This window comes from Bos javanicus, chromosome 7 (genome assembly GCF_032452875.1).
Source record: "Bos javanicus breed banteng chromosome 7, ARS-OSU_banteng_1.0, whole genome shotgun sequence".
Taxonomy (NCBI): Eukaryota; Metazoa; Chordata; class Mammalia; order Artiodactyla; family Bovidae; genus Bos; species Bos javanicus.
The window spans coordinates 60,092,674-60,107,360 of record NC_083874.1 but is presented as its reverse complement, the minus strand read 5'-3'; the positions used below and the strand labels follow the sequence as shown (position 1 = coordinate 60,107,360).

Sequence of the window (14,687 nt, the reverse complement as noted above, 5' to 3'; positions counted from 1 at the left end):
ACTGCTGTTTATGTCACCCAATCTTCATTTTGTTATGGCAGCCTGAGCTGACTAAGATAGCACCAGGTTCGTAGACTGACCTGAGAATATCGCCATAAAAACAAGATTTCTGATCCATGAACATGGTATATTTTTTCACTTAGTCTTTAATATTTTATAGCTTTCAAAGTATAAATTTTATGCCATCATTAAATTTATTCTTATGCATTTTATTTGATGCTATTGTAAAGGGAATTGTTTTCTCATTTTTATTTTCAGATTGTTCATTCTAAGTATATAGAAATACAACTAATTCTGGTAAACTGATCTTGTAACTTGAAATCTGATCAACTTGTTCCTTCTAATAGTTTTTTAGTGCATTCCTTGGGATTTGTTATACACAAGATCATGCCATGGGCAAATAGAGGTATTCTTACTTCCTTTTCAATCTGGGTGTCTTTTATTTCATTTTCTTGCCTAACTGACCTACCATGAACTTGCAGTATAATGTTAAACAGAAGTGGTAAGAGCAGACTTTTTTTTAATTAATATTTTTGATCTCAAAGGGAGGCAGTCAATCAGTCTTTCACCATTAAGTATGATGTTAGCTGTCGGTTTGCCTTTGTTCTTGAAAGATAGTTTTATTGAATACATAAATTTTTAGGTACTTCTTTCAGTACATAAAAATATTATTTCACTGTTCTCAGATTTCCTTGTTGCTACTAAAACTTTAGCTGTCAGTTTATTTACCATTCATATGCAGATATCCTGGCTCTTCTCTCTGGCTACTTTTAAGATGTGTTTTTTTTGGGGGGGGGTGGGGAGGGGAGGTTGTTTTTGGTGATCTGCAGTTTCACTATGATGTGTGTAGGTAGATTTCTTTTATATTTTCCTACTGGGATTTATTAAGTTTCCTAGATTCAAGGATTTATGTCTTTCAACAGTTCTACATAATTCAAAGATGCTATCTCTTCAAATATTGTCCTCCTACTCATGTCCTCTATTATATCTCTGTAGAACTTTGATTAGATATATGTCAAACTCTCTCACTATACTCTCCATGTATAAACTTCTCTTTTATTTTTACCACTTTCTTGTATTTCTGGGCTGTCAATATATACCACTCTCTTTACTGAATCTTCAAGTTTATTGTCTTTTCAACAACATCAGATCTGCTATTTAATCCATACACTGAGTTTTAAATTTTAAATACTATACATGTTTATGTCTAAAAGGTATATTGTTCCTTTTTCAAATCTGCTGTTGTTATAATGTATTGTCTCTTGTTCATTGTTTTTGCTGGCTTCTCTTACTTGTTTAAATGTATTGAAAGTAATTATTATACAATGTCAGAAAACTTCAATCTAAAGTCTCCAAGGTTTCCATTCTATTCTCCATCATTCTGCTGGCTTTCTCTCATTATGATTGGTGCATTTTTTACTGGAGTTATTCATTATGATAATAATGTTATCTGTAGAAACTCTTTGAGGTCTAGAATAAACCTCACCTTTGCCAAGTGTGGGATCACTTTAAAATTCTGTTTCACTTTTAAAAATGTCAAATGTATAGCATGAAAATAGAATGTGAATCCATATAAAGAGTGGGTATGGTTAGACATTTTGTTACAAATTTCCCTGTCTTATACCCAGTGCCTAAGTTGGTACAGGAAAGTTTCAGTGCTGTTTCCTTTACTGGTTTACTTCTCATCCATCTATACATTGGGAGTAATCTTTAGTAGGAGGAAATTTAGTTTTACTCAGAGGTCTCCTGTTAGAATCCTATGTTGGTCAGGCTCTAGGCTTTGACTTTTATTCTCCATGATCCATGTAGCCGTCAAGGTAAAAGCTCAAGGTCTTCAAGATTTAGCATAAAACATGAGGATTAAATCTGGCATTGGCAGTCACAGAATTTCTGCTTTTATTTTATTTTTTTTCACCTCTGCAGATTCCTTCCTTTCATGTCAGCACAGTTGTGCACTTTAAAAGGGTTCTAAAAGAAATTCACAGAAATTTAGGGTTATTTAGGGTAACTAATCCTTATACCATTTACTACTGGAAACAAAAATACTCTCCAAGTAAAGCTGACATTGAAAATATTCAGAAAAATGATAAATTTTTTGGTCTGAAAATCTCCCTTAAAAGATTTTCTATTATCTCCCTATGGTAGACTGTCAAAACGGCCAAATTCTTCATTTCTCTGTATTCACATCATTGAAATCTCATGTTGCAGCTCCTCCCACAAAAGTCAAAGTTTATTTTCCATGATCTTGAATCTGGGTTGGCCATTTGACTTGTTTTGGTCAGTGGGACATTAACAAGTATAACACAAGGTGAGGCACAAAACGGTCTTGCTTACTAAAGCCTGCTCTTTTGTCACATTTGGAACTCAAAGACTACCAAGCAAATGAGTCCAAGCCAGTCTGCTGGAGGACGAGAAGCCATATGGAGGTACTCAGGTCAACAGCCTGCCAACCACTGCCAGCTGACCCATCATATCATTACAATGAGGTGAGGAGAGATAAGCAGAGCCAAGTCAGATTGGAATAACTGCCCAGCCAACCCAGAGAAACATGAGCTAAATAAAAGATTGTTTTAAACTATTAAATTTTGACTTAAAGCAAAAGAACAAACAGAATCTCTTAAGAATATAACTGTAGATTCATAGTTCAAACCTCCTTATAACAATTTTATTGTTATTACTCTTTGTCCTGTCTCAGTTTCTGGGGATGTACAAATGGTCACACACCAAGATACTCTCTTAGGTCAACTAGTACTAAAGGGGTTTACCAATTCTCAATATAAAATACCAACCACACAGAACTTTGCCAAGATGGAGTAGAAGGACAAGAGCTCACCTTCTCATGAAAATACCAAGATCACAACAAACTGTTGAACAATTACCGAAAAAAAACCACTGGAACCTACCAAAAGAGATATCCTACATCCAAAGAAAAGAAGAAGCCACATCAAGATGGTAGGAGAGGAACTGCTGCTAAGTCGCTTCAGTCGTGTCTGACTCTGTGCGACCCCATAGACGGCAGCCCACCAGGCTCCCCCGTCCCTAGGATTTCTCCAGGCAAGAACACTGGAGTGGGTTGCCATTTCCTTCTCCAATGCAGGAAAGTGAAAAGTAAAAGTGAAGTCGCTCAGTCGTGTCCGACTCTTAGCGACCCCATGGACTGTAGCCTACCAGGCTCCTCCGTCCATGGGATTTTCCAGGCAAGAGTACTGGAGTGGGGTGCCATTGCCTTCTCCAAGGAGAGGATCAATCATGATCAAATCAAACCCCACAGCCCCTGGATGGGTGAATCACAAACTGCAAAACAATTATATCACAGAGTTTCTTTCACAGAAGTGAAAGTTCTGAGCCCCACATCAGGATCCCTAGCCTGGGGGTCTAGCATCAGGAGGAGGAGCTCCCAGAGCATCTTTTTTTTTCCTGAATCATCAGTTTAATTTCATGAACTGGTCACATGTGACACATTGCCAGACATCATTAAAATTTTTAGCAAATTACACTGAACCACTTTTTTCTAGATGATTATTTTTTAAAAATTTTAATTTTATATGTAGATAGAGTTAACATCTATCCTTCTGAAACTCTTCAATATACCACACTAACAAACTGGAGAATAAAAACTTTATGATTACCTCAGTAGCTGCAGAAAAATCTTTTGATAAAATTCAACACCCACTTATGATAAAAACTCTCCAGAAAGTGGGCATAGGGGTAACCTTCCTCAACACAATAAAGGCCACATATGACAAATGTAGTTGACATCATATTCAACATCGAAAAGCTGAAAGCATTTCCTCTAAGACCAGGAATAAGACAAGGATATCAACTCTAGTCACTTTGATTCAATACAGTTTTGGAAGTCCTAGCCATGGCAATCACAGAAGAAAAAGAAATAAAAAGAATCCAGATTGGAAAATAAGAAATAAAACTGTCACTGTTTGCAGATGACATGATACTATACATCAGATCAGATCAGTCGCTCAGTTGTGTCCGACTCTTTGCGACCCCATGAATCGCAGCACGTCAGGCCTCCCTGTCCATCACCAACTCCTGGAGTTCACTCAGACTCACGTCCATCGAGTCAGTGATGCCATCCAGCCATTTCATCCTCTGTCATCCCCTTCTCCTCCTGCCCCCAATCCCTCCCAGCATCAGAGTCTTTTCCAATGAGTCAACTCTTTGCATGAGGTGGCCAAAGTACTGGAGTTTCAGCTTTAGCATCATTCCTTCCAAAGAAATCCCATTCTGATCTCCTTCAGAATGGACTGGTTGGATCTCCTTGCAGTCCAAGGGACTCTCAAGAGTCTTCTCCAACACCACAGTTCAAAAGCATCAATTCTTCAGCACTCAGCCTTCTTCACAGTCCAACTCTCACATCTATACATGACCACAGGAAAAACCATAGCCTTGACTAGATGAACCTTTGTTGGCAAAGTAATGTCTCTGCTTTTGAATATGCTATCTAGGTTGGTCATAACTTTCCTTCCAAGGAGTAAGCGTCTTTTAATTTCATGGCTGCAGTCACCATCTGCAGTGATTTTGGAGCCCAGAAAAATAAAGTCTGACATTGTTTCCACTGTTTCCCCATCTATTTCCCAAGAAGTGGTGGGACCAGATGCCATGATCTTCGTTTTCTGAATGTTGAGCTTTAAGCCAACTTTTTCACTGTCCACTTTCACTTTCATCAAGAGGCTTTTGAGTTCCTCTTCACAAAATCCTAAAGATGCTACCAGAAAGCTATCAATACTATAGCTCATCAGTGAATTTGGTCAAGTTTTAGGATACAAAATTAATATGCAGAAATATGCATTCCTATACATTAACAATGAAAGATCAGAAAGAGAAATTAAAGAAATAATCCCATTTACCATCACATCAAAAAGAATAAAATACCAAGAAATAAACCTAGCTCAGGGGACAAAAGAACTGCATTCTGAAAGCTGTAAGATACTGAGGAAAAAAATCAAAGACAACACAAACAGATGGAAATATATACCATATTCTTGGATAGGAAGAATCAGTATTGTCAAAATGACTATACTACCCAAGGAAATCTACAGATTCAAGGCAAATCCCTACTGAATTACCAATGACATTGTTCACAGAACTAGAAGAGAAAAATCTTAAAACTTGTATGGAGACACAAAAGACTCCTAATTGCCAAAGCAATCTTGAGAAAGAAAAATGGAACTGAAAGAATCAGGCTCTGTGACTTCAGACTACACTACAAAGTCACAGTCATCAAAACAGTATGGTACTGGCACAAAAATAGAAATACAGATAAATGGAACAGGATAGAAAACCAGAAATAAACCCATGCAGCTATGGTCAATTAACTTATGACAAATTGACTACACAATATCAGAAAGACAATCTCTTCAACAAATGGTACAGTGAAAACTGGAAAGCTACATTTAAAAAGTGAAATTAGATCATTCTTTAACACAATACACAAAAATAAGCTCAAAATGGATTACAGACTTAAACATGAGACTGGACATTATAAAACTTTTAGAGGAAAACATAGGCAGAACATTCTGAGATAAATCACAGCAATATCTTTTTCAATCCATCTCCCAGAATAATGGAAATAAAAACCAAAATAAACAAATAAAACCAAATAAACAAACGGAACCTACTTAAACTCAAAAGTTTTTGTAGAGCAAAGGATGATCACAAACAAAACAAAAAGACAATTCACAGATTGGGAGAAAATGTTTGCAAATGATGTGACTGACAAAGCATTAGCCTCTAAAATTTATAAACAGCTCATGATGCATAACAGCATCAAAATAAACAACTCAATCAGAAAATGGGCAGAAGACCTAAATAGACATTTCTCCAAAGAAGACATACAGATGGTCAAGAGGCACATGAAAAGATGTTCAACATGTCTAATTAGAGAAATGCAAATCAAAACTACAATAAGATATCACCTCACACCAGTCAGAATGGCTATCATCATCAAAAAGAAAAATCCACAAACAATAAATGCTAGAGAGTGTGTGGAGAGAAAGGAGCCCTGCTACATTGCTGGTGGGAATCTAAATTGGGACAGTCATCATGGACAACAGTATGGAATTTTTTAGTTTTGTTTTTTCCTTACAGAAGTAAAAATAGAGCTACCAGATGACCCTGAAATCCTACTCCTGGGCATATATCCAGAGAAAAACATAATCCAAAAGGATACATGCACCCCAGTGTTCATTGCAGTGCTGTTTACAATAGCCAAGACATGGAAGCAACCTAAATGTCCATCAACAGAGGCATGTATTAAGAAGATCTGGTACGTATATATAATGGAATATCCCTTAACCATTAAAAAGAATGAAATAATGCCATTTATGGCAACATGGATGGACCTAGAGATCGTCATACTGAGTGAAGTGAGTCAGATAGAGAGGGAGAAGTATTATATGACATCTCTTATACGTGGAATCTAAAAAGAAATGATACAAATGAACTTACTTACAAAACAGGAAGAGAACCACCGACTTGGAAAATGGATCTTATAGCTGCCAGGGGGAGGGGTGGGGGGAGGGATAGTTGGAGAGTTTTGGATGGACATATGTACACTGCTATGTTTAAAATAGATAGCTGACCTAGATGGGAGGTGAGTTTGGGGAAGAATGGCTACATGTGTATGTATGATTGGGTCCTTTCGCTATTCATTTGAAATTGTCACAACATTATTTGTTAATGGACTATATACCTGAATACAAAATAAAAGTTTTTTTTAAGTGCAAGAAAAAAGTATTGTCAAAATGACTATACTACCCAAGGTAATCTACAGATTCAATGCTGCTGCTGCTAAGTTGCTTCAGTCGTGTCCGACTCTGTGTGACCCCACAGACGGCAGCCCACCAGGCTCCACCGTCCCTGGGATTCTCCAGGCAAGAACACTGGAGTGGGTTGTCATTTCCTTCTCCAATGCACGTAAGTGAAAAGTGAAAGTGAAGTTGCTCAGTCGTGTCTGACTCTTTGCGACCCCATGGACTGCAGCCCACCAGGCTCCTCTGTCCATGGGATTTCCAGGCAAGAGTACTGGAGTGGGGTGCCATTGCCTTCTCCGATGCAATCCCTATTAAATCACCAATGGAATTTTTCACAGAACTAGAACAAAAATATTTAAAATTTGTATGGAAACACAAAAGACACCAGATAGCCAAAGCAATCTTGAGAAAGAAAAATGGAGTTGGAGGAATCAGGCTCAGACTTCAGACTATACCATAAAGCTATAGTCATTAAAACAATATGGTGCTGGCACAAAAACAGAAATAAAGATCAGTAGAACAGGATAGAATGTCCAGAGATTAACCCATGTACCTATGGTCACCTAATCTAAGAAAAAGGAGGCAAAAATTTACAATGGATAAAAGATAGTCTCTTCAATAAATGTTGATTGGAAAACTGGACAGCTACATGTAAAAGAATGAAATTAGAATAGTCCCTAACACCATACACAAAAATAAACTCAAAATGGATTAAAGACCTAAATGTAATGTTGGATATTATAAAACTCTTAGAGGAAAACATAGGCTGAACACTTTCTGTCATAAATCACAGTAATATCTTTTTCAATCCACCTCCTAATGAAAATAAGAACAAAAATAAACAAATGGGACCTAATTAAACATAAAAGCGTTTGAGCAGCAAAGGAAGCCATAATCAAAATGAAAAGACAATCCTCAGAGTGTGAGAACATATTTGCAAATGAAGCAACAAATAAGTGATTAATCTCAAAAATACACAAACAGCTCATGTAGCCCAATATAAAAAAAAAATCAAATAAAAAAAATGGGTGGAAGAGCTAAACAGACATTTCTCCAACAGCACTAATTATTACAGGAATGCAAATCTAAACTACAATGAGGTGTCACCTCATACTGGTTAGAATTGCCATTATCAAAAAATATACAAATAATAAATACTGGAGAGGGTGTGGAGAAAAGGGAACCCACTACTCTGTTGGTTGGAATGTAAATTAGTGTAGCCACTGTGGAAAACGGTATGGAGGTTTCTTTAAAAAATTAAAAAATAGAACTACCCTATGATCCAGCAATCCCAATCTTGGGCATATATCCAGAGGAAACTATAATTCAAAAAGACACATGTGCCCCAATGTTCACTGCAGCACTATTTACAATAGCCAGGATGTGGAAGCAACCTAAATATCCATTAACAGAGGAAACAAAAAAGAAGATGTGGTAATATATACAATAGACTATTATTCAGCCATTAAAAAGAACCAAATAATGCCATTTGCAGCAACATGGATGGACCTGGAGATTATTATACTAAGTGAAATAAGTCAGGCAGAGAAAGACAAATATCATATAGTATCACTTCCACACAGAATCTAAAAAAATAATATAAATGCACTTTTTTATAAAACTGAAACAGACTCACAACCTTAGAAAACAAACTTATGGTTACCAAAGGGGAAAGGTTGGGGGGGGGTGGGGGATAAATTTGGAATTGACATATACACACTATTTTGAGTTTGGAATTGACACATGCACACTACTATATTTAAAATAGATAACCAAGAAGGACCTGCTGTATATCACAGGGAACTCTACCCTATATTCTATTATAATCTAAATTCTAAATGGGAAAAGGCTTTGAAAAATAAGATATATATATATATATATATATGCACATATATAACCGAAGTACTTTGCTTACACTTGAAACTAACAAAACATTGTAAATCAACTATACTCCAATACAAAATAAAAATTAAAAAAGAAAACCACATAATTAAAATATATTCCATATAAGCTTTCATAGATAAATTAGGGAATATGTATATGAAATTTATTTGCTCAGTGAAGAGTCCAGTTAGATCCTGGGGAAAGAAATCTGGGACTTTACTTGACGGCAGAGGAAGTCAATCTCAGATGCATGAGGCTGAGGTTTGTAGTACGCACTAAAATGAAAAGATCTGGCGGTTTCAACTGACCTTAAATTCAATATATATCAGTGGTTCCTCAGGAAGTTAACTTAGTATCAGTCACATTAAAGAAATGTAGTCCTTGCTGTATTTGGCAGACCTTGAGAAATGTGGTCTGTTACGAGCATTATGCTTTAGGAATGATAGTGACACACTGGAAAGAATCAGGGAGGAAGACTCTAGGATGATTACACAAGTTGGAATCAATTCAGACGAAGCCCAGTTTCAGGACCTGCAATATAATCGGGTGTGGGAGAGGCTTGACTGCAAGCATGTGTAGGGCAGCCATGGGGAAAAGCAATCACAAAGAGCTCATAAAACCCCATGAGGACAAATCTAAAATCAGCAGTGGAAGTTACGACTTAGAGGTCAAACATGCCCTAAACTCAAAGGCCAGTCCAATATCAGAATGGCTTCTCTGTGGAACAAGAAGCCTGGAAGGAAAGTTCAAAAAGTGGAGGCTGGAGCGGCATTAGTCAGGGACACGGGGGAGGGAGGGTGGCCTGGTATGAGAGGCCCACAAGGCTCCTTCAGCCCAGTTCCTCTTTTCCTGCCACTAGTGAGCCTTCTTTGGGAATGCTTAGCTTGCTTGAGCAAAGGTTTAATGAATTATCCACGGGTAAGCTGTCACAATTAGAGGTTACCCAGCATCTTGCCTGGAGAATCCCAGGGACGGGGGAGCCTGGTGGGCTGCTGTCTATGGGGTCACACAGAGTCGGACACTGAAGCGACTTAGCAGCAGCAGCAGCATCTGTCTGCTCCCAAATTACAAACCTTACTGAAGATGTATCTTCTCCCTTGTTAAACCTCACCTCTGAGGACTCTCACCCTTATCTCAGAGCCATGCCAAATTTTAGCCATGACAGTTTTACCCTTTCATTGGCTCTCAAATTGATTTATAGGCACAAACCAGGAGTCTTCTCACATGTGTAAAGTAAGCTTGCAGGATTGCCATTTTCCTTCAGGGTCAGCACTTCCACTCCAGGATCTCCAGGCTCCCTCTCCCACCCTGTATCCCACATCCCTTACTCTACCCTCTCGTCTCATGCCACACTGCCGAAGAGAGAATTCTTATAGCCAGCTCAAGGAAGGTCTTTTTAGGCCTCTGTAGGTATCTTAACTGCCTATGTTTGTTTGTTCTGCCTGCCCTGTGGCATGTCCTGGGGTGAGAGTATGGCCAGGAATCTGAGAAGGGAGTTGGGAGACTGGGCCTCCTACCTTGACAGGTGAAGCATCTGATGTGGAAGTGGTTATTGTGGACACGAACCACCTCCCCTTTGCAGGTGTCTCCACATCGGTAGCACTGGATGACATTGGAGCTGCCCCGGGGACTGTAAGGATTCTGCTGATATGGAACTGTAGAAAGAAACAAAGAGATCACCATCCAGAAGGCTCTTTTCCTTTAAAAAGTCTGCCATAACACACGATTATAATATTAACTGGCAGAAAAAGCAGAAAGGGTGAGCATGATTAGCAAAGTACCTTTAATACATCATTAGGCTGAGTATGCCAAGCTAAGAGATCTTTAAAAGGTGAGTGGCATTAAGACAAGAGTTTATAAATCTACTTAAGCAGGCAGAGACTTCTGAGTGAACATAACCTTTTCTTGTAATAATAGAGCCCAAATTCACAAATGAAAAATAAAAGACGAAGTAGAGTATTGCAAGATAAATGATCCAGAAATACCATTTCTTGGGAGATCTCTGGATTAATACCAAGCTCCAAAGGGAATTTAGGTCTTGCCATTGACTCATGGGTCTTGAGGAAAGGGGTGGCTGACTGCCTCCAACTAGTCTTTCTGTTGAGCAAGTTCCAGCTCTTCTCTGCCTCTCAGTTTACACATCTATGAAATGAGGATGCTCAATAGCGGCTGACTTTCTGGAAAAAAAACGGCACTCAAGTTGGAAGGAGGTTGATGACGTGACTTACCTTACAACTTCCTTTGAATAGCACTTTCCATAACATTGAGAACCTTGTCAAATGTGTGTAGTTGGGGGAAAGAGCTGGTGGAGACTATAAAGGGGCTGAAGTCACTGGGATGGCAGTGCTATGGTCAGCATTTGACGATACTGTAGACCTGCACTTGCCTTTTGAGGCTACTGATCTCTTGCTTAGACTTTCTCATAGCTCCTTTTCTAGATTTTCTTTCCCTGGAATATACTTTGCATGACCATTCTATAAACTGGTCATCTAGTATTTAATAATGGTAGGAGCCTGTCTAGAACACAAGTTTCAGGGTCAGAAGGGATATTGATAGCTGTCTGGTCCAACCTCTATATATAAACTGTTGAGACAACTTTAGGAGTGAGGAACCCAATCTTCTCTTTTGGAGGAAGCCCCTAGGGGTCCTGGGGAAAGAATCACTCAACTCCTCAATTCTTACTCAAGGCTGAAGTAATTGTCCACAAATTTATGCTCATATCCTATTAGGAGAAGGCCCACTCTTGTCCTAATTTTAAGGATGACCACTTGATTGGAGGGGAGGGGAATTGGTGTCCGTCATTTAGACGTGTAGACTTTCTGGCTAAACTCTGAATAAGCATAAGTTAAAACTGTACTCAAAGAAATTTTTAACTGCCAAGGAACCTAAAGAACACCTAGATCAAGGGTTCTTGACCTTGTGTGGTAACTGTTATGTCTGTTTATTGAAATTTGAGTCTTTTATTCTTGGCACATGGAGGACTACACAGTGTCTTGCTTGACAATGAAACGTGAATGAAAATTGTGTGTCACTTCCAATTGGAAGCCCTGGGAGCCAGTATGGGATCTGCCGTATTGCCTTTCCCATAGCCCAGCGACCAGTGATATCCCAGATGGTGTGCAGGGTGCAGCAGCTTGGATTCCTGATGGAGAAGTCCTGGAGCAGAGCTCTAAGCTAACCCAGGATGAACGTCGATCGTGAGCAAGGAGGAATTTTTGTTGTCATAGCCTCTAAGGCTTTTTTTTTTAACTGCAGCAAACCCTGATACACCTGATATCTAATATTTCTAATGAAACATAAAATTCTGTGTTATACACATTATACTATAGTTTTCTTCAGATTCTCAAAGATGATCTCCACAACTGATCTCATGTTCCTTACACTTTTTGAAGACAAGGAACAGAAATGCCGGACTTTCAATTACCTCCCACATCTTGAACCATAAGTGCACTGAAGGGCAAAAAGCTGGTGGATTATCCCTGAAACTGCTAATACTGACAACTTTTATCTGAGGTGGGAGAATAATAAAAAAAACTTCTTTTTTTTTATCTGAGGTGGGAGAATAAAGAAAAAAACTTCTTTTTCTCAAGAAGTTTATGCCCTTTATTTAAAGTTTCTTTTTCCTGTCTTAAATTTAAGACAAAAGTTAAACAAGTTAGCTAGTTAACTAAATCATTAATTAACTCAGAAAATGAGTTAATACATGTAAAGCATTTAAAAAGTTCATGAAATATTCCACAAATATATTTCAGGGCTCCACTGGTATCTTGACCATCATATCCTCCCCAGAGCTCAGAGCAATCCTTTCCCACTCCCATAAGGTCCACAAACATTCTCCTTGGTCTTATTATTATTATTATTATTTTGCTTCTTTTTCTAATTCCTGCTCAGTGTCCCCTGAAAAATATTTCATTCTCCCATCTCCCCCAAATTTTTGAGAAAAATATAGATTCTGTTTATATAAGCAATGTAATGATCTACTATTGCTGAGGGAAATAAAACTGTGAGTCTGAAAATAAAATAAGAAAAAATAGTATAATCACCACCATCAATGATGAAAGCTCTTGAAAGGATCCAAAAGTCCCTCCAGAATCACTACACAAATTTCATCTACCTCTTCTCTGTTTTAAAAAATTTTTAATCTATTTTTTTTCATAGTCAAAAAAGAGTCCAAAATGTAGTACTTGGGTGCAATCTCAAAAATGACACAATGATCTAGGTTTGTTTCCAAGGCAAACCATTCAATATTACAGTAATCCAAATCTATGCCCCAACCACTAATGCTGGAGAAGATGAACTTCAACGGTTTTATGAAGACCTACAAGACCTTCTAGAACTGACACCAAAAAAGATGTCCTTTTCATCGTCAGTTCAGTTTAGTTGCTCAGTCGTGTCTGACTCTTTGTGACCCCATGGACTGAAGCACGCCAGGCTTCCCTGTCCTTCACCAACTCCTGGAGCCTACTCAAACTTGTGTCCATTGACTTGGTGATGCCATCCAACCATCTCATCCTCTGTCGTCCCCTTCTCCTCTTGCCTTCAATCTTTCCCAGCATCAGGGTCTTTTCCAATGAGTTGGTTCTTCGCATCGGGTGGCCAAAGTATTGGAGTTTCAGCTTTAGCATCAGTCCTTCCAATGAATACTCAGGACTGATTTCCTTTAGGATGGACTGGTTGGATCTCCTTGCAGTCCAAGGGACTCTCAAGAGTCTTCTCCAACACCACAGTTCAGAAGCATCAGTTTTTCAGCACTCAGCCTTTCTTATGGTCCAGCCCTCACATCCATACATGACTACTGGAAAAACCATAGCTTTGAGTAGATGGATCTTTGTTGGCAAAGTAATGTCTCTGTTTTTTAATAGGCTGTCTAGGTTGGTCATAGCTTTTCTTCCAAGGAGCAAGCATCTTTTAATTTCATGGCTGCAGTCACCATTTGCAGTGATTTTGGAGCCCCCCAAAATAAAATCTCTCACTATTTCCATTGTTTTCCCATCTATTTGCCATGAAGTGATGGGACTGGATGCCATGATCTTTTCATCATAGGTGACTGGAATGAAAAAGTAGGTAGTTCAGAGTTAAGCTGGAGTAATAGGCAAGTTTGACCTTGGAGTACAAAATGAAGCAGGGCAAAGGCTAACAGAGTTTTGCCAAGAGAATGCACCAGTTATAGCAAACACCCTTTTCAACAACACAAGAGATAACTCTACATATGGACATCACCAGATGGTCAATACCGAAATCAGATTGATTATATTCTTTGTAACAGAAGATGGAGAAGCTCTATATAGTCAGCAAAAACAAGACTGGAAGCTGACTGTGACTCAAATCATGAGCTCCTTATTGCAAAATTCAGACTTAAATTAAGGAAAGTAGGGAAAACCACCAGGCCATTCAGGTATGAGCTAAATCAAACCTATGATTGTACAGTGAAAGTGACAAATAGATTCAAGGGATTAGATCTGATAGAGTGCCTGAAGAACTATGGACGGAGGTTAGTGACACTGTACAGGAGACAGGGATCAAGACCATCCCCAAGAAAAAGAAATGCAAAAAGGCAAAATGGTTGTCTGAGAAGGCCTTACAAATAGCTGAGAACAGAAGTGAAAGGCAAAGGAGAAAAGGAAGGATATACACATCTGAATGCAGAGTTCCAAAGAATACCAAGCAGAGATAAGAAAATCTTCTTAAGAGAGCAATGGAAAGAAATAGAGGAAAACAATAGAAAGGGAAAGACTAGCAATCTCATCAAGAAAATTAGAGATACCAAGGGAACATTTCATGGAAAGATGGGCACAATAAAGGACAGAAATGGTATGGACCTAACAGAAGCAGAAGATATTAAGAAGAGGTGGTAAGAATACCAGAAGAACTGTACAAAAAAGGTCTTAATGACTCAGATAACCACGATGGTGTGATCACTCACATAGAGCCAGACATCCTGGAGTGTGAAGTCACGTGAGCCTTAGGAAGCATTACTACAAACAAAGCTAGTGGAGGTGACGGAATACCAGCTGAGCTATTTCAAATCCTAAA

The 14,687-nt window shown here is 38.5% G+C and overlaps 1 protein-coding gene across 3 annotated transcripts in view; it reads right to left on the bottom strand.

Moving 5' to 3' along the window:
* Window positions 1–14,687, bottom strand: part of ABLIM3 (actin binding LIM protein family member 3) — a 136,323-nt gene that overhangs the window by 78,274 nt on the left and 43,362 nt on the right. For all 3 annotated transcript variants that reach the window (XM_061423979.1, XM_061423977.1, XM_061423978.1), the window contains exon 3: window positions 10,172–10,309. In XM_061423979.1, the coding sequence (XP_061279963.1) occupies window positions 10,172–10,309 (138 nt within the window). The remainder of the gene's footprint in view (window positions 1–10,171; window positions 10,310–14,687) is intronic.